General features: G+C 49.5%; 5 protein-coding genes across 17 annotated transcripts in view; 3 read left to right on the plus strand and 2 right to left on the minus strand.

Annotated features, from left to right (window-relative positions):
- LOC120902201 (protein vestigial) overlaps positions 1-2,209 on the minus strand; it is a 47,751-nt gene extending 45,542 nt beyond the window's left edge. The window contains exon 1 of one of the 3 annotated variants that reach the window (XM_040310758.1): positions 2,045-2,209. The gene's annotated coding sequence lies outside the window, so the exon portion shown is untranslated. Of the gene's footprint in view, positions 1-1,440 lie in introns of all 3 variants that reach the window. The other 2 variants (XM_040310757.1, XM_040310756.1) reach the window with 2 other exon arrangements.
- Positions 2,210-4,956: 2,747 nt separating this feature from the next.
- Positions 4,957-5,907, plus strand: LOC120902674 (transmembrane protein 242). The gene is made up of 4 exons (XM_040311633.1): positions 4,957-5,068; positions 5,138-5,224; positions 5,322-5,560; positions 5,631-5,907. The coding sequence occupies exons 2-4, from the start codon at positions 5,140-5,142 to the stop codon at positions 5,802-5,804; spliced, it is 498 nt and encodes a 165-aa protein (XP_040167567.1). The 5' UTR covers positions 4,957-5,068; positions 5,138-5,139; the 3' UTR covers positions 5,805-5,907.
- Positions 5,908-6,165: 258 nt separating this feature from the next.
- On the minus strand, positions 6,166-9,329 carry LOC120902673 (inhibitor of nuclear factor kappa-B kinase subunit beta). Its single transcript, XM_040311632.1, has 6 exons — positions 8,887-9,329; positions 8,402-8,799; positions 7,241-8,320; positions 6,819-7,171; positions 6,293-6,736; positions 6,166-6,226 (listed from the first exon to the last, which is right to left on the minus strand). The coding sequence occupies exons 1-6, from the start codon at positions 9,005-9,007 to the stop codon at positions 6,184-6,186; spliced, it is 2,439 nt and encodes an 812-aa protein (XP_040167566.1). The 5' UTR covers positions 9,008-9,329; the 3' UTR covers positions 6,166-6,183.
- A 575-nt stretch (positions 9,330-9,904) lies between these two features.
- LOC120900883 lies at positions 9,905-22,443 on the plus strand. Its single transcript, XM_040308455.1, has 9 exons — positions 9,905-10,873; positions 11,660-11,823; positions 13,656-13,845; positions 13,970-14,073; positions 14,189-14,352; positions 15,638-15,780; positions 16,260-17,223; positions 17,299-20,716; positions 20,794-22,443. Exons 1-9 carry the CDS (start codon positions 10,816-10,818, stop codon positions 21,115-21,117), a joined length of 5,529 nt encoding a protein of 1,842 aa, XP_040164389.1. The 5' UTR covers positions 9,905-10,815; the 3' UTR covers positions 21,118-22,443.
- A 721-nt stretch (positions 22,444-23,164) lies between these two features.
- The window catches only part of LOC120901632 (phosphatidylinositol 4-phosphate 5-kinase type-1 gamma), a 47,036-nt gene continuing 46,292 nt past the window's right edge, over positions 23,165-23,908 (plus strand). For 2 of the 11 annotated variants that reach the window (XM_040309728.1, XM_040309738.1), the window contains exon 1: positions 23,177-23,331. The gene's annotated coding sequence lies outside the window, so the exon portion shown is untranslated. Of the gene's footprint in view, positions 23,436-23,465; positions 23,672-23,908 lie in introns of those variants that run through there. The other 9 variants (XM_040309737.1, XM_040309736.1, XM_040309731.1 and 6 more) reach the window with 8 other exon arrangements.

Consider the following 23,908-nt stretch of genomic DNA (forward strand, 5'->3'; position numbering starts at 1 on the left):
TACATATCAATTGTCAAATGCAAAGTAGATACCCTATTGGTCAAATTATAAACATCATTCAAATAGGTACGAAACTGAGATATTCAGTCTGAATTATATCAAATAAATGATGAAGTGTATAAACCTTCATCTTAATAAACCTTCTTCCTACTCATAAACCAGACTGAAAACTGCGAAGTTCGACTCATGCAAAAAATGAGGTACGCGGTTTCTTCTCTGTCCGCTTTAAAGGCGCATTTCGGGGACATCCTGTACATTTTACAGATACATTACTGAAAAAAAACCTGTATAAATCAGGCATCTTTACTGGTTTCTTTAGCTATGCAAAACATCATAAGTTTAATCTTCCACTCGTTAACTTCCATTTCAACTCCATTCAAATGTGTGCCGCTTGTACTAGTCCAAGCAACCAATGGCAGAACATTCTAGTTATCATCGGTAGTGTCGAAGTATGTTTTACGGGTTTGAAATATTTGCCAATGGTGGTGTCTATGGTAGATAGAGAAACCCTGCAAATACATGTTGCTTGGCATCCTTAACATTTTTCTCGATGGTCTTTTAACTCTTTGTTGGATGTATGATGCAAGCCAAACACTGCACTATTAAACCTCTTGAAAGGGTATTTTCTCTTTATATCAACTATTCAAACTCTTTCAAAAATTGCCCCACTGCTAACCTCTACTAACCCACACAACCTCGACCATAGTAATGTTAATCTGTCGCTGTGCGTGCCCCGAGCGCGCACGTACGTCAATGCACTGCTGCATCATGAAGCGAGTTCAACTAAATCATCCCGCATCAACCGAAATGTGCGGCCGAAATAATCTGGCACATACTTGCGCCGAGCATCGAATAACATCGAGCGTTTGAAATAACTAACTCCCACTCCCACTATCTCTTTCTTACCCCCTCCCCCTCCCCATCTCTCCACTCCCCCTTCATCAATGGGGTGCGGGATCGGGATCAGCGTGTCATCCTTAAAATTCTCGCGCGGTTTTAAATTCGCCCAATTGCACACATTGCACACCAACCCCCGCTGATGATGGGTGGAGCGGGTACTTGAAAAAGGCATCCCACAACTAGTGGTGGTGGCCTCTCCTCGTTTGGCACTAAAGAATCTAGACAATCCCGCCCAACAAAAGGAATGTCCTGGTGTGCGGGAATGGGGAGCACCATCGCCTTCCTCTCCTTGCCAGTCACGCTCAAGTCAAAGGGCACATTGCGAATAATCGATCTTGAGGGGGGGGGGGAGTGGGTGGGCGGCTGATGGGGAAGGGGTAGCAAAAGGGCGGTGCTGGGGTTTGATCGACGTGTGCGAAACATCCTGATGGTTTGTTTTGAAAATGTCACCACGCACGGAATGAAAATGTCAAACGTCTCGCTCCGTCTCCATCTCTCTCTCTCTCTCTCTCTCTCTTTCCCTCGCACATACGCACTTACTTATCGTGAGGAAACGGTTAACAGTGCAAGATGGAGATGTTCGCTCAGCAGGACCTGCCGCTACCTCACTCGAAGCTGCCGCGTACTTCTTTCAATCACACGGCCTACTGATAATCCTTTTCGAGTGATTCCAGCACACTAACGCACTGTGGCGGGAATTTTGTTAAAATCACATCCACTTTTTTCCTCTTATTGGAATTTGTGCCTCTAAGAGACCACAGAAACACACAAACACACGCACAGACCTTTTTTGGTTAGACTTTTAGCTTAATCTTTCACCTTTCGGCGCACTCCTTTTTTGTGGTTCGTTTGGCGTTTTGTTTTATCGAGAACACCCAGTAATCACACACTTACAATCGCCCGCACACTCACTGCTGATCGACCATCGGACGCTTCATCATTAGGAGCAACACTAAACGTCAAACCATTGGCAACAGACACCGCCAAACATTCAAGCACTTCGCGCTTCTCTTACTACGGGGATTTTTTTTTTTGTTGAAACGGATTCACACACTACACACTCGAATGTGGTTGAGGATGTGCAAAAACCCAACACTAACAACACAGAGGATGATGGCTGCTCTAACTCGACGGTGGTACCTACAGAAGCGCGCCGTTGTCTCTGCGCTAACGCTAATCACACACGCACGCAGAGCGCTGGGCAAGACAGGAGCACTCGACGCGAAACCGTCCGCATCGCACGTTGTTCAAACCGAAACAAACCCCCGACGAGAGCAGTGTGTGGCACGCTCGCGCTTCGAAACGCATCCCAACCCCGCCGATCTCGTTCCGTGCGTGTGTGTGTGCGTGTGTGCGCGTGTATTTTAAAACCGGTTTGTGCTCTCCCTTTGTACTATGCCGTATGGGGTGCACCCGCACCTCCATTTTGAAGGACGTCGACAACACCGCCACCGTCCAATCGCACACGCCGAATGGTTTACAAAGGGGCGGACCTATTGCAATCATCCTACCGACACGCCCCCTTTTCGAGCGGTAGCGCTTCGTCCTTTCCCGCTCTCTCGCGGGTCGCGTTGAAAAATTGTTTGCTTTTTTTCACTCTCTCTCGCTTTATTCTCTCACTCGCTCTCTGTTTCGCTTTAGCATCGTTGCACAAAAAGTGCAATTGTGTTGTTTGTGCTTCGCGTTCGCACAAACAATGAATGCGCGCGCTTGTCAGTGTATGTGTGCGCATGACCGGAACACGCCATTCAATATTCAGCGATACTAGGCGATACTGCTTCGAGGTATGTCTGTGTGTGTATGTTTACTGATAGTATCCTCGTATACACACACACTCACACAGCAGGAAGATTGTTAGTAGAGTGTTGGTGTACATGTTTCCCCTCCCTTCAGGTACACCCCTTGGTTTTGGTGCGTTTGTGCACAACACATTGCACAAATCAAGCGGGCTTCGGGGGTTGATTTTTTGATTAAGTTATGATACAGTCGTTATACTACACAGCCAGTCCTGGCTGGAAGGGGGGAGATGGATCCTAGAAGGCTTTGCAAAATGTATAGAGGCAAAAGAATGCACGCCTTTGCTTAGGACGATGGCCTGGAAATTCAGCATCTATCGACCGTTCGTCCGAATGTGCGTGGATGGTTTTTTGTACATTTTTTATTTTCCTCCAATGCTTCAATAACTTCATCCCCGTACTGTTCACTGCGGAGTCGTCGTGTATTTCCCTGCCAAAACCAAACATGGCCCAAGCAAATCGATAACTTGCAAAGGGAGGCACGAATGTACTTGGAGTATGCTGTGCTGGTTGATAGGGAATCTTTGCTTGAGCTTACACGCTCATCGTTCGACCATTTGTGTCTGGAGAAGAGGGTACAACCCTCCAAAATAAAAACCGGATTGCAGTTCCAGTGATTCCACTCTCCTGGCCGCAAGCGGTACAAGAAACAAAATGAAGTATGAATGATTTTTGCAATGGCATTCTTTCGTGCGCTGGGGTTGGTTGCCCATAGCCCTTGTGTAGCTCCGAATTTCAAGCTATGTATGGATGTTTAAAAGCCCGGATGGGATATAATGAATGCAATCCATTTTTTTATTTTGTTCATCAAATTATAAAAATCTCCCACTTCTTCGCCTCGTACACGATAAAGTGTAATTTATCATCCCCATCAATCGACTGACAAGCACCCGGGGTCGACAATAAATTAAATGAAGTCTACCTACTGCAATATACATCCCTCCCCACAGGACGGCACCCCAGACTGCTGGCTCTCCCGCTGCTGCGCGATACTTAACAAGCACATTATTACACTCATTTACATAAAACAATAAAGTGACATTCACATAATGACTCTCTGCCGTGGTGCAGAGAGCTGACGCTCATGACCTGACGCTTGTGGCAGAGGGCGACAATGTCGATGGCGACTCATTCGTCATCATTTCGAATGGCTCCAACACTTCGTCCTAGGTATGTCATCATTTCGTCAATATAACGCTCCCCTCCCCATGGCTCCCATGGCTTTTGGAGCTTAGTTTAGTTGTCCACTTGGGTTGGGGGGAAATTATGATCCTGGGAGCAGCTAGAACCAGCGCGTTTCTCTTCCTGCTCCCAAAACACTTTCGCGCTGGAATGAAATTAAATGCAAATTGAGTGATTGTGGGAGGGAAATCCAGGCAGAAAGTGGTTACAGTGAGGGTGGAATGGGTGGCAAAGGCTCCGTTCTCGGAGGACTTTATGCGTGTGGCTGTGTGTGGTAATGTGCAAACTGTGTCGCCATTCCGGGATATGGTGGGTAGACTGATATGAAGTATATTATCTCTAATCGATTAATAAGGTTGGCAATTTTTCGGTGCAACTAAGTTGCCCGTAATTGGTTTATTTCCTTCTATTTGTTCATTAAGTAATGGATGTGGTATATTTGACCTAGTCAATTTTATTTTAATTAATTAGATGTTGTAGGTCATATGAATTATAAGTACCTGATTAGAAAAGGCTCAGTCGGGCCTAACATAACGAAATGAATTAGTAAAATGGTACACGCACCGATTTTAGTGTTAAACGAAGATGGCAAAGAATACCAATGTAAAATCCAGGGAACGATCCAGTTTTGTAATGGTAAAGGTACATGACGGCCATCAATTAAAGAATTCAAGTGAGTTAATTTCATAACTACAACCTTTAACATGGACCTAAATCTTAATATGACTTAGATTTAATGTTGATGCAAGGGAAAAATATCACGACCTAGAATTGAACGCCCAGGATGGTGTAATCTTGTACCAATCCATCCGTTCTACCAATCACAATGTTACCCACAACTAGATTAGATCATTTCCTAAGTCGTCTTCCTTTTCCTGAAAGTCGGGCACTAAGGGCATTTTTTTAAAGATATTCAGCATACCTGAATTTATAGTTTCTCTAACTAATTAAAAAGAACTCTACTTTGATGTAAAACTAAGTATTTTTATTAAAAATCCTGTTGTCGACATAAAACTGCAATAAAAGTCGACATCCAGTCCTGTTTGGAGTCAAATAACGGCTCCATACAATTCCATTCGATTTTGACACGTGTAATCGCGGCATGCGAATTGTCAAAACACGGTGCATGCACATTTCGTTGTTTTGTTTACATCATTATTTCGTGTAATCGGCTCAAAAATTAAATAACAGTAAGTATAATACATTTTCCGACGAAAGTACAAACCTTAAATCACTTAAATTTCCAAATTATTTACCAGCCATGGCGTCTGCAGTGGCCGAGCCGGGCCGAATAGTTCCTACGGCAGAAGAGCAAGCAGAAGAGCGACGAAAATTTCGATACCGAGGTAACCACGGTAGAAAAAAAACAACCAATCCACAAATCAAAGTAACCAGTGCTTTAAACTACTTTTCACCTTTTTTCTGAATGGTCAACAAAATCAGCCGGTGCATTCCTAGCAGCGGTCGGTGCAACGTCAGCAGTAGCGGGATTCAGCAAAGCAATCATGTCGGCGAAAAAATCTGACCCAAAGTACTTCGACAAAGGACTGCACGGTAGCTTAGCGCTGCACGAGGCCGGCACCAGCCTGGCACTGCGAGCCCTCGGCTGGGGCACACTGTACGCCATCCTTGGCACCGGTACGATTTGCTTCGGCATATGGAAGCTGAGCGGCGCAAAGAATGTAAGTAAAGCGGGTGAAGGGAAACCCCCGGTTGGTCCGGTAGTGTAATCCGATTTCTGTTTTCTTCCAGATGGAAGAGTTCCGGCAAGCGGTTGGCAGTGCTTTCCCTCGCGTCCCACGGAACGATCCACCGACCAGTCGGACCGAGTTCGAAGGATTGACCGATCTGATGCAGTACCTGTCAACGTGGGGCAAGGAGGAGAAAGCCGTTACTTCCCTAGCGACCACACAGCCTAGTCAGTAAGCCGGTCTTAGCAGGCAAGCAAGCGGGAAATCAGCTGCACACTGTTAATTTGAAGCCAAACATGTAAATATAGACGCTTCTGGTAGTCAAATAATAATGAGAATACATTTATTTTGTGCGATATGATGAGCCTTTAAATAATCAGTAAACAAAATTATTTCCTGGTAACAATCCGTAACAACAGCTCTGAGCTTCCTATGGCCGGCAGCATATGGCCACATGTTTCTAGCACCAATTTTGTCGCTTCCTCCCTCAGGCACACATCCCGAACAGGAATAGGGAGGAAATAATTCACAATTTTCTCTTAAAAACTCTCGAAAATTCAACACCTTATAACAATAATAATCTTCTTTAGTTCCGCTTTTTTTTGGTCGCTCGCTCACTTCAAAATCAAAAGGCTGTCCGATAACAGATCGTTGGTCCTGCGAATGGGAAAATAAATCAGAATTTTGTGCTATTAAAATGGGAAAAAACACAAAACTACTTACGTCATAATTAACGTTTCGTTGGCGGCTATTAGCTCATCCACGTTCGGACCTTCCTCCTCACGATGGTGGCCCTCAATACTTCCGTTCGTAACGGTAGACGGGAGTGGCGTCATTGGACCACCGAGAAGAAACTTTGGCGTGCCATTGCTGCTGGCGATGCTACTGCCAGCGATGCTACGAGTCTTGGCAGACGCAAACACGGGCACCATATCGTCAATATCGGCAATGCAGGGACCGTGTGGTGTGCCCCCGCCGTTCGACAGTGTTCCGTTAGTGGTCACGGCCTGACCGTTCGCATCAACGCTCGACAGCATCTTCCACACCTCGTCCTGGTGCTCCAGCGTCAGGCGGGCCAGTTCGCGCTTGTACTTCTCCGTCAGCTCGACCACCTTTTCCAGCACCTTCTCAATCTCCTGCATCTCATGCCGCACATCGAGCAGTTGTCTGTTCCAAGGGAAGGGAATAATATTGTATCATTGTCTAAAAAAAAAAGCAAAGACTTTCCATCGCTTCTTCCAAGTCTTACCGTTGCAGCTCGATAAAGCCGGCATCGCGCAACAGCACATCGCGCCGCTTGAGACACTCGTACACTGCCTGCGACATGTCCATGTGAGATTTTTCGTTGGTAATTTTCTCCAAGATCCGTGCCCGCGTCTGCTCGTACCGGCCCTCGACGGTTTTCAGCCCGAAGTAGTCCTGCTGCTCGTACTCCTGCAGCAGCGCGTGGCGCAACGCGTCCCGGCTGCGCTTCAGCACCGACTCGTACCGCTTGCTGATCTTGTCCGCCATTTCCGCCAGCTTGCGCACGTTCGTCTCCACGCGCGAGCACTTTTCCTCCCACTGGTGGGAGGCGGTTTCGAAAGAGGCGGACGGTATGCGCTGGAAAATGATACAAATAGAAGAAAATTAGTGAATTGAGCTTGTTTCAGTGGTTTTACACACACATACCTTCCCAGCATTAAGTGCGTCCCGGGTATGGGAAACGGTAAGCTTGTGGTACTCCACACCCCCCACAATGCCGTACACCACTTTGTTCATGCGGCCAATCTCCTCCTTCCGCCGGGCAATGGCATCATTCAGCGTCAGCCCATAGTTCCGCACACCGTCCAGCAGCAGCACGTACAGCCGCTGCTCGTTCGCGATAAAGTAGTACGCGTTGGCAATGAACTGCCGCAGCATGTGCGGTTTCAGCTTGACTTTGATGTTTTGAAACACATCCGTAATACTTTTCGGTATGCGCGGTTTCAGATCCCGCTGGACGATGCTTTCCCGGCTGGCCCGGTGCGCCACGTACACCATCGGTTTGCCCGACTGCAGCTCGGGCAGGTACAGATCGTACGGGCGGGTATCGGACCCGACGCGCGGTTGCTTCTGTTCCAGCGGGAGTATAAACTCGATCTCGTCCACCGGTATGCCCGTGAGCTGATACACGTGCTCGCGTACCGCTGCCATGCTTGTGTCCGGCGTCACCTCCAGATCGATCCAACGGCAATCGTGCAAGCTGAACAGCACCAAAATACGCTTCTCCAGTATTTGATCAAGCAGGGAGAATATCTTCAGCACCGTCGAACCACCGGGTCTGCTGTCCTCGGCAAACGTTACACTCTTTGGCGGTGTGCCTTCGGCCACCGTTGCACTGTACGGGACGTAGCCGCGCTGCTTCGGGTTCCACTCCAGCGCCAACATCAGCCAACGTTCCAGCTGCTTGCGCAAGCAGGTGGAAATATGGTTTTCCGCAAATATCTCCGTGTGGTAGGTGTAGTTTTCCCGATTGTCCTCCGTGATCGCAATGTCGGCCGATTTCTTCTGCTGCACGTGCATCATCCAGCGCGTGATCGGTGCGTGCGGTATGAAGGGCCGCACGCCCGTCACAATCTCGAACCCGATCACGCCCATCGACCAGTAGTCGACCGAGCAGTTGTACCGATCACAGTAGATGAGATCCGGCGCAATGTACTCCACCGTGCCGACCAGGCTTGCGTTGAGACTCTGCTTGTCCAGCGCTTTGGCATAACCGAGATCTGTTAGCTGGACAATATAGAGATACAAAAACACCATTATTTTCCGCAAACCTTAAAATTACCCCATTCCGAACGCAAACACACACACCTTATAGATAAACCGATCCCCGTGCTGCTTCAGCACCAAATTTTCCGGCTTTATATCCCGGTGCGTTATTTTTAGACTGTGCAGGTACGCAATGGCACTACGCAGCGAGCGCAACACGTCCCGCACGTCCTGCTCCCGCAAGCCGGAACAGTTTTCCACCCGATTAAGTACGCGCCGCAGATCACCACCCTCACAGTACTCCATGCACAGCACCGGAAGCCCATTAGCGGAGCTGCGCAGCAGCTCCTCGATGAACGCCCTCGGCTGCACGTCCACCGTACGCACGATGTGATCGTTCTGGACCGTTTCCGTCATCAGCTTTACCTCGTTGCGCCAGCGCTCGCAGTGCTTATCGGTTATTTCGCTCCTGTCCTGCAGAATGTGAAACTTCTTTATCGCTGCGAGAGAAAAAAAAAGACAAAGAGGAAACAAAGTTCAGCGTGAATTAGTGCTTGCAAGGAAAGGGCAGTCCCGTGATGACTTACCCACGGCCTGCTGCGTCTGTTTGTTCCTCCAGAGTGTGACCACACCGAACCCGCCATTGCCGAGCCGCTTCTCCCGGCACCACTCTCCGATCTGCGGTGGATCTTCGAAGGGTTTTATCATTTTACTGGAAAATTATCCAGCCTAAAAAGGCAGTAACAGACAGCCGGACGTTCCCGACAGAAACATACACGCACGCACACTGCTCGATGTGTTCTAATTTGCCGGAGGAATGCAGCCGCATTAGCTATATTTAACCTATTCACCGTACATCCCCCTTTTTACTGTCTACGGATCGGGCGGGCGATCTTGCGTTCGCGTTGCTGCAGCACACGAGTTTGCAGCGATTGTGAGCGGAAATGGTACTCACTTAACGCAGGCAAAGCTTTTTATTGCGTTCTATAAATAAAGCGAATGGTATTTTCCCCCTGTTTTCCGTACGAACAAAAAATGTCAACAAAACAACGATTGACAGCTGGTGCTGATCTTGTGAGGTGGTTAGACGAAACCGCTCGGAGACAGTTGGAAAAGGGCATGTGCAATAATGGCATTTTTAATTGAAATCTCTTCTGTAATGCACTAATTTTTACATTATTTGGGATCATTCATTATTATTCTACTTGTTTCATATAATCTGGCACGTTTTTGATAAAAAATAACATCATTTACGGCAGCTCTTTTTGACGGCCAAAATGCCATGTTTATAGTACATTGTTGACAGCTTGACGTCTGAATGCTGTCCGATCCACCTAGCGGTATCATTCGATTTGTATTTATGAATTTATGCTTCAAATAATATTTAAAATCGATTACATGCATTCAGACTTATTGAATTTTACAGTTTCTTATCCTAACCACAATAAAAGATCTATTTTTTGTAACCTCTCTACAAATTAAGCACATTATTTTCAAACTAACGGAAAGGAATGCCAAATTTTCAAACAAATTACAACACTTTTCCTCTCCTGGCAAAACAGTGATGGAATGTGTCGACCCCCTGTGTGTGTATGATGGCATCCGCGAGCGAAAGGGAAGCGCAACACAAGAACACCAAGCATCGCCGAGTGAAGAAAGAATCCGTACGCTGGCCCGGAAAGTGCCACAGCGGAACGCCTGGGCCCGTTGCTAGCACCACAGATTGGCCACCGCCGTCGGGAATACAGTGTCCGTAGTGGAGAGGTGGTGCAAAAGTTCCTCTCGCCGTGGTTCTGGCGAAAAGCAAGTGCAAGTGCGGACTGTTGTGTGGATGAAGTGAATAATCTGTACAAACACGGGCATCATCATTTCCTTTACATCAAACGATAGAGTGTAGCCCCAGCAGCAGCAGTACAAGAAGCAAAAGATGTAGAAAAAAAGCAACAGCAACAACAACAGCACACGGGCAATAGTTGTGTCGATTCGTCACACTTGTCCCCGAAGGCAGGGTAAAAGATTCGTGTATTTACGAGTTTTTGGTGAAACACGGTGTGCGTTTTGTTGGGTAGGAAGGGCAGGGGTGTATGTTCATTAGCATCAAGCACCCGTTTTATTGGGAGAATTTAATGCTGAGCGGGTGTTGTGGTGTGCGTTTGGCTGTGTATGGTGTAGTGGTGATGATGCTGGAAGCTGTGATGTGCTGTGGTGTGCTTTGATATGCCAGTTTGGTGACTAATAGAATGTCCGGTTAGCAGGAGGTGGGGCCGATAGACCGAAGAGAGTGAAGCAGACAGCAACAACAACAACAAAAACGCTCAAATCCCCTCCGCTCGCGGCATACTTTGGTCGCGTCGCAATATTACACACCAGAATCATCGGAATCGAGGCTTCATAAGATAAGATTTCATTGCCCCTCCAAAGCGGTGGGATAACATTACTCCAACATCCTTCTCCCGTCTCTGTTCGTCTTCAATCATCCTCGGAAGCTCGCAGACAGAGGCCGCCGTCGTGACACGATGGCTTACATAAACGTCGCCGAATGGAGCACCGACATGGTGACGGACTGGTTGAAAGGTAAGCCATGCGAAAATTAAAAAAAAGGTAGAACGGGGAAAAACCGTCGAGATTAGCAGTTGGCAAAAAAACGAAACATGAAAAGGTGCCACTGACACCCTCTCCCTCCTTGGCTGGGTGGCTGGTGGTGGTCGCGTTCGATCATCAGGTTGGCTGTGCTTCTGGAACAACAGGAATAGGAGGTGGAAGGGGCACGATCGGAAGTAACGCACCCTGCGCGTTTGCATACTTTTGCACGCGAAGGCACAACACATTCCTTCTTCATACCGCCGTCTGCCCTGTGTCATCAGTTTTCAGCTCGCAAAATATTAAGGTCAGCAGCAGGGGTTCTGCCCTCCGCGATTAAGGTGGGTGCAGTTTTGCGCTTGAAATGCCATCATCCATCGACCATTGGCCACACGCGGGATGATAAGGGAATTGGCACCGTTGGTTGCTTCATCCCGTGCACACGAAATCCTCCAGTGACCTTTCAGTTATACAGGGTGTGTCCCCGAGAGCAGCAGCAACAGCAGCAACAGCAGCAGCAGCACCAAGGAACCAGGACGGAACGGAAGCAGCGCTCTAATTAGTGGAGCAACAACTGTCAACAGACCGCGCTTCACTCCGTGTAACGTGAACGCATCGTCTCAATTAATGATTTATGCAACTTTCATATGCTCCAAAACAGTCCACCATCTTCTACCATCCACCCCCAGGACGTTTTATTGCAATTATAATACAATGATGATGATGATTTTAATGGGTCATTTCTGTTTTTTTGTCTCTTCCTTCCACACACACATAAAGGTCTGCACGACTCGATGTACCATTATGTGAAATCGTTCACCAACAATGGGGTCGGCGGAAAGCAGCTGCTCAATATACGGCCGTACGAGCTCGAGCAGCTCGGCATGCACGTGATCGGCCACCAGGAAATCGTGCTGGAAGCGGTGGAGAATCTTAAAAACTTTGTAAGTGTACCGGCCGGTGCCAACTAGCCAACTAGCTTTGGGACATGTTTTACAGGCATTGATAAGAGCAGGGAGTTCATTTTATGTTTCATTCTATGGTGATAAATGCTCCCGAAAGATGCTCTACTAAATTAAAGCACAAATTCTTACACAATTTGTCAGTTGTGTGTTTGAACCACATGTCTGGTATTTGTTTACATTTAACGCATTTTATTTGCATTTGCACCCGTTTTGTTTTGCTTTCCGTAATTGATATTAGCTCAGCTTTCCCCCTTTATTATGATTGTTCTACCTGTGCCAACCGATAAATTATGAGCCGGAAAATAAAACACAAAAGTGTTGGTGCTGCCAGAAGCAGTTCCCCTTGTACGCTTGTAGCGTCATGTTCCGATCCGAAAAGTTTTACAAAAATACGCCGCTTTTTTAAAAGAAAACATAACATTTTCATGTTTGCCACAGTTGTAACGCAACATCCTGTATGTAAGGGTTGTTTTTTGTGCAAGTTGTATTTAAAAACAACTTAAATTTCTTACCTGAAGCCTCGGCTCGTTTCGAAGTATTTAAATTACACCGGCTTTAATTACTTTTTACCCCGGCAATAGTAAACAATGCCTGTATTTGTTTAATTGTGAAACGTTTTTTAAACTGTCATGTTTAAAGTAATTCGCTTGCTTTTGAGTTCCTTTTAACACATAGGGTATGGAAAACAGGAACGAAAAAAAAAATCCTTTTAAACAATTCTAAAGATTGATGTTCCGGTGTTCTACTTGGCCAGGTGTACCGTCTTGTTGGGTTTGACTTTATCATGCAAATCACCGTCCAACAAAAATTCAATTAGTACACAATTAAACCGTTATTAACTACCCCTTAACTATGGACTCTCGAAAACCAATGACCCTTAGACTCGGACATCACTAAATCTCACACTCCAACCTTCACTTCCATAGGGCACCAACGCCACACACAGTTCCGCGGAAACCTTGGCTCTATTATTTCTCCTCGTTGGGAAAACACACACACAGCGAACCATTTCGCGCCCCTCCGCTTTGCGCACATTTGTTGTGCCACTTCAAACGGCCGCGCACGCTGCATTGTTGGCCATGCTGTTTGCGCTTGCATCCGCTGCATCGTGTTGCATCATGTTTTATCTTGTTGAGTCTCTTTTGTTGAGCCACTTGCCACTTGGAGTGGTGCGAGCAGCCTGTTTCTTTCTTTTTTCCCTTTTTTTTGTTGTTGCTTCCAGCATTAGTCAGCAACAAGTTTTGCCATGCTGTGTGCGTATGTGTGCGTCTGCCTGACGATGGAACCGAGGGGACCTTTTTCCCCTCAAGGGCTGACAAAACATGTGCTGCACCGGCACCGAACCTTAGAACCGACCGCACACACGGTGGCCGCTGTGTGCTTGTTCATTCTCGCTGCCCGGCCCCGTTTCATTGCGCAACGCGTTTTGGAGCAGATAAAAACCGCAGAGAAACGTTCTTATGTACACAGCAACGGCAGCGAAGGCAGCAAGAAACGCCATGCCTCTTGTCCCTTCTTCCGCGTTCGTGCTCGTCGTGCCGTTTGGCGTGTGTAATGTGTGCCTTGTTTGCGTTCGAACCGACTTGCGCCATGCGATTTAGGCAACCGGATTGCTTATCGGGATTGCCCGGAAGTGGAGCTCACTTGTCCCCGATGACATGGCAAACAAACAAATCGCTGATCGGATCATTTCTGGTGCTCCCACAGTGCTGTCCCCGTTACAAATACTGGTGACAAATCACGCAACGAGAGTAAACAAACTACTTCTAATGCGTTCTTCCCTATCTTTCTCTCTCTCTCTCCACACGCAGAACTACAACCTGGATAAGGAGAACCTACAGTTCCTGGCGCTGCACGTTGCAACGGCGGCCCATTCGCTGGGGAAGCAGCTGGAATTTTCCGACCAGGAAAAGCTGGAGACAGCGGTACTGAAAGATATTACGCGCACGATCACGCACCTGAAAGCGCTTATCGAATGGCTCGATCGGGCACCGTTTAGAGGTAATTATTTGCAGACGGAGCAACCAGCATCTCGGACCATTTCCCGCTGGGTGATCGCGAAATGTTTACATTTGCTAACACTACTTTTTTGTTTCGTTTGTTTGTTTGTTTGCGCACCCGACAGGTCAGAAGAAATTCGACGAATTGCGTAAACAGTGCATGCGGTTCGGGCTCGAGGTGGCCACCGTAGCGATGCGCGATCGGTTCTCCCTAATGCCAGTACAAGCGGTAGGTGTAACATCATCAGAGCGCAATCGATACAATGCGCATTGCACAACACGCTAATTGGATGTAAACGCCACTCTTTCTTTCTTCTCTCTCTCTCTCTTCCCTATATTTGCAGATTCGTCAAAACGCCAAAAAGCTAGAAAGCATCGGAGAGTACATCATTAAAGATATTATGGATCCGATCATACTGCAGCCAGCCTCGCTGGATCTAGTGACGCTTAAGAAGCGCGAATCGGACCTAGGATTTCTGATCATGCGAAACTTCCATGGTGTGCACCGGTAAGTTAGCCTTGCGATTACCGGCTTTCCTCCTTTTGCTATCGCACAAAAGAAGCCAAACTGCAGTGGCGATCAGTGCTGGAATATGTCACTGTCAATGTCATAAAACAATCTGACTGAAACAAAATCCATGTCAGCGTCACATACTCAATTGTGATCATCAGAGGTGATATTCAAAACGATTGGTGTGACCAATGCATGCTTCATGACATGTTTGCGACCATCGCTTGGTCAGTCACTTTGTCATGACTTTTTTTTTACTGTGATCAGAGGCGAGATTCAAACAGTTGGTGCGTCCATCACATGCTTGGAGACACTTGTGTGCAACCAACTCTTGATCAGTCACTTGGTTACGACATTTTCAACCGGTGATTATCACGATAGTCATGAGAGATATGCGGTGCTTACGAGTGGCTCCAAAAAACAAAATGAGCATGTTTTCTCGCCTTGTTTGACCCGACAGACAATCAAAAAGGATAGAGCGAGAAATCATGCTCATTTTGCTTTGCTTGGGACCACACGCCAAGTATATTCCAAAAATCTCGTAATTATCACCAACAGAAAATGTCGTGACCAAGTGAGTGACCAAGAGTTGGGTGCTAAACAAAATGTCACCAAGCATGTGATTGATCCACCAACTGTTTGAGTCTCACCTCTGATCATCTCAGTTGTTTGCGTGAGCTGATTTGAGCTTCGTTTCAGTCACATGTGTGTTTTGGTGACTGAAACAGTGGCATTTGGCAGCACTGTTCATAGCTAGAAATAAAATTATTATGTTTGCTCCGGCATTAAGCTCAGCTTGTCAGTCAGAGTATCGCGTTGGACTCAAGCTCTCACATGTCGCGTTCGGCATGTCATGACGCACTTTCATTGAGTATCAGCAATGAACATCAAGCCACCACAGATATGTTCATCGTTTTCGTTGGTACACATCTCGTGATGCTCATGACATTTTGCAGCACTGATGGCGATAATTAGAAATGCATCCAAAGCTTCCCTAGTGTGCTCAAGCCCCCCTGCGGGTTATTTGCCCCCTTTGATGAAGGTTATTTTGACATCAGTTGAAAACAATGAACACAGCAGCTAACAAACTACTGTGATTCTTTCTTTCTAATTATCGCCCACAAAAAGGAACACAGGAGGAAAAAAACACATTCTTTGCTAATAACACTTTTGGTTTTCTTGTCTCCATTTCCTTTCGTTCCATATGTTTTTTTTTCCATGTCCTTTCAACAACACAACCGGCGACACACGGACGGCGGCAACGGCAACTCGGAACGAACAGCATTACCGAAATAAAGTTCAACTCACCCGCCCACAACTCCGGCAAGGTCGAGGAGGGCGATGAGATAGTGCAGATCAACTACCAGACCGTGGTCGGCTGGGAGTACAAAAAGGTCGTGCAGCAGCTTCAGGAATCACCGCCAGGTAATAACGAGAGAGAGAGGGAGAGCGAAGGATCCCAGGACTTTTTTTCTGTGTGTGTTCTTTGCTGTTGGTTTTCCCCTGCCTTTCTACTCGAGCCGCTTTGCTGCTGTCCCTTTCCTTTGTCTGCTTTTCCGATCTCATCCCGTTCAGCGCGGCTCGAGGTATTTATATTTATTATATCCTTGTCGGCCGTTGGGCCTGTCCGCACAAACCACACGGGGGCGGCCACTACGGAGGCGTTCGATCATGCAGCAATCGATCGCCCAAATGAGCGGCGGCAGGCAAAAGCAAAAGCAAAAACAGGCAGTAAGAGGATCGGAAAGAGGATTAAGCCACTCACAAGGGGATAATTATTGCATATTTTTCGTTGCTACAAACACTCTACACACAACGATTTTCCCTTTTTGCTGATGCCGTTGATGCGTGTGTGTGTTGTTACAATAATCGTTTCCCATGTTTCCCCCCGTTTTTTCCTACAGATGTCCTCTTGACGCTTAAAAAACGACCCAAGCACATGAAAATCTACGGCCAGATCTACATCAAACCGTACCGGCTGCCGAGCAAGAAACGGTCGCTGCCGTACCGGTGGGGTGAAAGTTTGCCCAGCCCGCGGGCCATGGACACGTTCGCGCTGCAGGACTTTACGCTGCCGCTCGAGCGCGTCCCGGAAAAGCACGTCCCGTCCGACAGCGAATCGGAGGGCAGCGACATCCTGACGGTGACGGACGCGAAGGAAGCGGAAAAGGAGATCCGCCTGTACCTGCCGAAACCGCGGGCGGTGCTGCAGCGGCGGCACACGCTGTCCAGCTTCAAGGATCTGGTCGGCGTGTCCTCCTGGCACGAGCCGCAGGGCGGCAAACCGTTGCCGTCGAGCGATCTGCAGAGCTTGCGCGATAAATCGGTATCGTTCGGGTTTGGGCTGGAGATGGCACCCCGACCGACGACCACCTGTCTCGGGCTGGGCAGCGGTGGTGCCGAGGGGACGGGAGCGAACCACGGAGCGGTGCCGGCCAAGTGTAGCAGCTTCGGGGGGCTGCAAAGCTCCCTGCCGGACATTGTGCCGCAGGAGACGGAAGCGGTGGCGCCACCGCCGAACGATCTTTCGATCGTGGGTGCTAGGCCGGGAAGTGGTGGTAGCATCGAGCATGGGGGAGACAGTGAGGCGTACAAGGCGGGCGTCTCGAAGGTGGTGCGGTTTGAGTCGAGCACCAAGGCCGACCAGTGCCATGTGGATACGCAGTACACGTGCCAGGTGGACAGCACGGTGCTAGAAACTTTCGAGCCGATACCGTACGTCGACGAGGATCTGCCGGCGACGGTCGTGCAGCCGCCACCGACGGTGACGGAGCGGGTGAAGCGGTTCGAATCATTTGCATCCCGCACAACAACGACAGCGGTGGCGGCAGCAACGGTCGTTTCCGTTAATGGTCAGCATGGTGCAAGGTAAGAAAGGTTGTGCAATACAGCTATGATATTCAATTAAATATCCGTCTTTTCTTGTTGTTTTCCACCTATTAGCGACAACTCTAGCACGTCTGGCAGTGTCCCGGGACAGACAGGATCAGGAACGGGATCAAAACCAATTCCCATGCAACGGCACCTCGCAAAAGAGCCGGAAGTCGCCGAAGCCATCAACACCGTCGTCGTTAACAGGGAAATGGTCAAGCGAGGGCGGTTGGACAAAAGCTACAGCACGCCCGCCTACGACGACGAGCATTCCGACGTTCCACCGGCGATCGAGCCACGCAAAGAGCATCTGCTCAAGGCACCGCCAGTGCCGCCGCCACGCCCAAAGCGTTCGCTCGACCCGGAAAAGCCCCCTGCAACACCGGCACCCGCGTCACAGCTTCCCGAACCGACCGCCGCCGCCGGGTTCGTCTCCTCCCTCAGCAACGCGCTCGACAGCCGCGAAGACAGCCCGAACAAATCCAAGCTAGCGAACGTGATCGACCTAAAACAAAACCGCACCCAGCCACCACTTCCCGCACCGGCAGTAACGCCACCGAAACCGGCCGAACGGACGGCAGTCCCGCCCGTGCCTGCCGCGCGACCGGACGCGAAACCGGCCGCCATCACGCCTCCCTCGAGCGAGCCCCCGACATCATCCCCAACGTCGTCGGCTACCGTGCCGAGCATCGTACCGCCGACGGACACCAGCACGGAGCTGCTAACACCCAACAAAACGAAGAGCCTGACGCTGAAGAAGAAAAACTCGCTCCTGTCGAAGCGACGCAACGTGTCGCTGAAAACGCTGTGCGTCAGCGACATCCAGGGCCACCTGTACCGGCGCACCAAGGACCGGAGCGGCATGTCGTACTGGGCCAAGCACTACTTCGTGCTGATTGAGACGACACTGTACGGCTTTCGCAGCAAGCAGTCGCCGAAAGCGAACAGCATGATCTTTCTGTCCGGCTTTACGATTTCGCTCGCCAAGGAGGTCCATTCCCGGCCGCACGCCTTCAAGGTGTACCATCCGCACAAAACGTTCTACTTTGCCGCCGAAACGCAGGACGCACTGGTGCAGTGGATGGAGTACATTAAGCAGGCCACGCTGAAGGGCGCCAGTACGGTGGTAGCGGGCGGCAGTACCGGTGGGGGCAGCTCATCGGCCGACCATCATCATAACGCCCGGGAGCTTTATTCCGAAACGGACAGCTCGGACGACGAGATCGGCATTATGGACAGCACGCAGAGTCTGCTCTGCACCCCTTCGCCCCAGCTGTCCGGTGCGGGTGGTGGCAGCGGGTCCCACGGGGGCTCCGACACCACACCGACCACTTCCGCGTCCAAGCACGACCACCGGTACCACCTAAACTTTGGTTCGCTGAAAAAGCTAACCAAGCTCGGCTCGAGCGATGCAGGCCACCACGGGTCTTCTTCTGCTGCTTCCGCTGCTGCTGCTTCAGCTGCTGCTTCATCTACCGCCAGCGGCGGCAGCGGTACGACCAGCGAGGGAAGCAAATTCTTCAGCTTCTTCTCCTCCCACCGCAGCGTGGAGAAAAGCAACTCGAGCGAGGTACCGGTCCCGACGTCCAAGTTCAAGAGCTACCGTAAGGTGCCGGGTTCCGCCGGCGGGCTCCAGATCGGGACGGCCTCCGTGCCGCCGGAAACCGTGTCCACCGTAGTGAACGGCGTGACTATCCGACACTTCAAGGGCGGAAGCTTCACCGGCAGCACCGTGTCGCTGCTGACCGCGCTCGAGCCGGGCGAGCTGGAATCGGTGCTGGCGGGGTACGATCAAAGCTTGGAACCGCCCACGCCACCGCCCCTGCCGCCACCGCCCGTACCGCCGGTAAAGTTTCGGCTGCAGGGCCCGCCGACCATCATCGAGGCGGCCAAGCGGCTGAAGCGCACGCGCAAACGCATCTCGCCGTACAACTACATCCACGCGTCCAACCCGAACCTGGTCGAGTTCGACTTCCAAACGTCCAAAGCGATGGACTTTTCCGTGCCAAAGATACACGCCGGCAGCACGTGGGACAATGGGGCGCACACGCACGGCGGCAACCTGCAGTCGATGATCACGCTCAAGGATCTGATGCTGCAGAAGCAGGCGGAGGAGGCGCAGGACATGTACAACAAGCGCGTCTGCCTCGGCGTGGAAAAGCTGGACGATCGTAAGGCGCGGTTGGGTGGTGGTGGCGGCGGGATGAGTGGGGCGGAACAGTTTGCGTCGGGTCCAGGTGGTCCGGCTGGGGCGGGGCCACCACCGCAGCCCGCCATCCCGGAGGAGGTGAACAAGATACAGCGCCGGCGGCTGCCGAACACGCCCGACTACGCGCAAAGCTTCAAGCTGGACGATGCGGACATACTGTACACGCGCAGCAAGGAGGGCCAGAAGCTGCGCGACTTTGGCTACGAGATGATCTCCGGCGACGATCCGTTCGATCAGCGAAACAAGCCGATCCGCTCGACCGTCGGTGGTTCGACCGGCGCGTCGGTGCTGTCGTCTTCGGTGGCGGCGGGAGCGAACGGGAGTGGCGGTGGTAATGGAAACAATGGAACACATGCGAACGGAACGAGCACTGGTGGCGGTGGTGGTGGTTCGATAAAAAAGAAAACTTTCAACTGGATCAATTCCGAGCGTAAGGGTTCGAGTGCAGGCGACACGACGATCCACGATGGCGCCGCTGCTGGTGGTTCCTATCCGATCGGGTCCGCATCCAGCTCGTCGTCACTGTTCGCTGCACCGTCGGAGCATCATCGAACGGGAGGCGGTGGGCTGGTAGCCTCCCTCTCGCTGCGGGACAGCTTCAAGCGCAGCAAAAACAAAGCCGTCATCGCGCGGTTTGACAACATTAAGGCTAGCAGCGAGAAGCTGTTCCAGTTCAAGCAGTCCAGCGGGGCGGGCGGAAGCAGCGGCAGCAACAACAACAACGACAAGGAATCGCTCAAAACGAAGCAGCTCGACAAGCCGGCCGCACCGGGCAGTGCGGTGAACGTGAATCTGAAGCACCAAGCAGCGGCAGCCAGCATCAGCGTTGGTGCGCTGGGCGGGAAGAAGAACAGCAACGAGCTGAATGCAACGCTGGACAAACACATCGCACTGCTGTTCCAGCAGCAGCAGCAACCGGCGGCGGCTCCAGGAGCAGCGGCTGGTAAAGTTGTTGCCGCTTCGCACAGCGCATTAATCAAAAAGTCGAACACGTGCAACAGCTCGTCGGATTTTAAGGAAAACTCGGCCAAGCTGCAAAACATGCGCAAAAACTCGGCCCCCGAGCGTGGCGCAGCGGGTGGCGGAAGCGGTAGCAATGGTGGTACGTCCTACTTTACGAAGCTTAGCTTTGGGTCGACCAAAACGCCCAAGGAAAAGAAGCTGCTCGGTTCGCCCGGGCTGCATCGAGCGATATTTGGGAAGAACCATCACCACCAGGGAAGCGACAGTCAGCCGACGGTGATCGATCACGAGGTGTTTTCACCGATATCCTACACTAAGGTAAGCTGCTGCCGCTTGGGAGCAATTGGATACAATCCAACATGCTGTTTATTAATGGGATTTATCCTATGTTTTAGGCACCAGCCGCTCTACCTACGGACGCTGGTGGTTCATCGTCGTCGAGCACTGCCGCAACAACACCAACCGGTACGGGGCCACCGGCCGTCGCGACTCCCGGCTCCTCCGCAGCGGTGCTAATACCGAGCTTCGGGCCTAATTTCCCTCCCGTCCCGCGCAGCTCGCCGGACTACCCGAACATGGAGTATCCGCCCGTGTTTGAGCCGGAAATGTACTCGCTGAGCGATCCGAACGCGAGTCTGACGTTGCTAAAGCGTCGCCAAAATCATCACCATCAGCCTCATTCGCATCATCCCCATCATCAACATCATCATCAGAAATGACGACATGGAAAACGGCTCGCTACGGTACGGGAGCATGAAACCGGATGAGCGCATATGTCCGGTTATTGGTGCTGGTTTTAGGACAGGTTGAGGAAAGGTTGTTGAGCGCGAAACGACTCTAAAAAGGGATGTGTAAGAGTTTAATTTTATTAAGATTGTAGTTGCGTAGAATAGTTTAAACAATTCTGCCATTTCTGTTGGTTCGAAACCAAAACCACACAAAAAAACGGTGCCGGTACGCCATTCGGATCAGCGCGGACGTCGTCTCTCCCCAGCACGGGTTGGGCAGTACGCGTGCGGTGGATGGTTCGCCCGTTGATTTAGGATTTCCCCGTAGCGCACAAACGCACACACACATACACAACAAGGCAAGGCCATTACGAAACGAACAAATATTTAAGCAACATTGATATTGTACGATAACATGATAGAGCAGAGCGGGCGGATGAAGGAAGTAAGGTATAGTTTTGTGTAAAGTCGATCGGAGCGAAAAGGGCGAAGGAAAAAGGTGAACAGGAATAGTAACAAAACAACAAACAATATTGTTCAAATGTGATTTTAGAACCTTATATGTGTAGGAATAATTTCGATGTTGATGCATAGCTATTCTATGGTGTCTCTAGAGACAGTCGCGCTTCCACCGCAGTGTCGTGTGCATGGGGCACACGTGCGCGTATGGCGCACACGCGGAAGCGGTTGTCCTTTATTTAAACAAAAACAACGCTAGTGGTGCACAACTGCACCAGCTCGTGCTCTACTAACTTATGAAGAAGCATCCATCGTTCTTATGGTTACAATTAGACTCAATTTTGTAGAAAAACAATGTGAAAGCTGTGGATAGAAAGTGAGCGATGTAGTAACGTGTGTAGTAATATTTAACAGAAAGCTGTGTGTTTTTTTTTTGGAGATTGGTTTTAGAAAGGAACAGAAATAATAACACCAAAAGTTAAAATTGTTTGCAAAATCGGCTCACACACGCACCACACCCATGCTGTTTGTTAGGGTGTATGGTTTACAACAGAAGGCAATTACACCAGATGAAACAATTCTGCAATGTATCGTAAACACACGCACATTCCTATGCTGTTTGCAGATTGATGTGAGTATGCATATAACCTGTTAAAGTGTACCAATATACCACTAGTTCCTCCCTCACAGGCCAACTTGGATTTGCTAGTATTGATTATAGTAGTTGTGAATGTAGACAAAAACACGCCGCTAATTCCTGTGCGCTTGTTTCTCGCAGTGCATTTGGTTAGCGCCGGGGTTTCTTGCACTAAACACCGGGGACACACATAATAAATAGTGCCTTACGATTAAGAATAATACCAAGCATATTAATAATCATTCTTTTCATCCGATTATCGTTCTGCGTTTGTCAAAATAATTCTTGTTCTGGTTCTTTTGATAAACGTTTCATCAGTGCTCAATACCTGCCCAACGAGCAGAGCACGGGAGCAAAACTAATTTAAATTAGTTTCTGACTTCCGGAATACTGCAGCTCTTGCAATGGCTGTTGAATTTGAATCATAAGTCTGTTGCATTCAAACTTTGACCACTTGCGGTTTCTTCCCTTTCCCTGTGTGAGGTTTTAAAATGCAAAGAAAAACCTATAAAAGTGTGTGTGATTTATGACTCTTTTACTATTGAAACTCGATATCTGCAACGTTTTATCAGTTAATATGTTACAATTACAAATAGTTGATGAAATGGTGTTAAAAATCATCCGAAATAATCACCCAGAACTGTTCTACCACCTGTTCAGTTTCGTACAGCTCATGGTCGATGGTCAATCCGAACCATCCGGCTGAAAATCTCACATTCCATGAAATCGATATCAAGCAAATATGTAAACCACCCAAGCGATCGAATAAATAAACGTTTGCCGTTTTGTTTTGTATGGAAAATTGGTCAAAACCCCTAAAAAACTATCATTAATTTCAGATCATTTCTGTTATACAAGTATCGCACCCGCCTTCTATAAACATCGCCGACAAGCTGTCAAAGCGACGGCGCACACACACCTTCGCTCTCCATACACCTTGTTCCAGCGTACGAGGGGAGAGCGAAGCAGCAGCAGCAGAAGAAAAAAACTCGCATAGCAAATTTCAATCCGCGCTGGGAAGGAGGAGACTTTTCTTTCGGGTCGGTCGGGTCTTAATTTTCACAATGTTCTCTCTGCACCGCCCAGCAGCAGCATAGTGTTGATAGCAGGTGTGTGCGTGTGTGTTCCTAGTGCGAACCGTGGTGGTTCTGTACAAGTGGTCCCTGCCGTGCGTGAATTATATTCCTCGGATCGAACTAGCGCGTTTGTGTGTGTGTGTGTATGTGTGTGTGTGTATTTATTGTGGTTTTATCCCCGCGGAGTTAGGAAAAAGTCTGACACGACAGCCGCTCCCGTGCCGTGCGGTGGGACTGTGGGGGGGTGTTCTCGGAATTCGGTGCAGTTTCACTGTTCGTGACGGGGCTGGGTCATCGATCAGCTTCCGACCATCCAGTGGCTGGCGCGTTGTGATCGAAGGTTTCGGATTCTGCGAGCGGCGGGGTCTGTGCGGTGCGTGTAACATTCCGCGTGTGTGTGTGTGTGTCCGGGTTTGATAACCATAGAAAGCTTCCGCCCCGTTTTTTTCTTTCGTTGGTCGATGGAGATGGAAAGAAATTGACCATGTGTGTGTGTGTGTGTGCGTGTGTGTGCATGACAATCGGCGCTGTGCTGTGTGCGTCCGCACAATGTCAAGCATAACACACATATCCATCCCGTCGTGCAGTGATTGTGAAAAAGAAACACCCT

The sequence above is a fragment of the Anopheles arabiensis genome, chromosome 3, assembly GCF_016920715.1.
Source record: "Anopheles arabiensis isolate DONGOLA chromosome 3, AaraD3, whole genome shotgun sequence".
Taxonomy (NCBI): Eukaryota; Metazoa; Arthropoda; class Insecta; order Diptera; family Culicidae; genus Anopheles; species Anopheles arabiensis.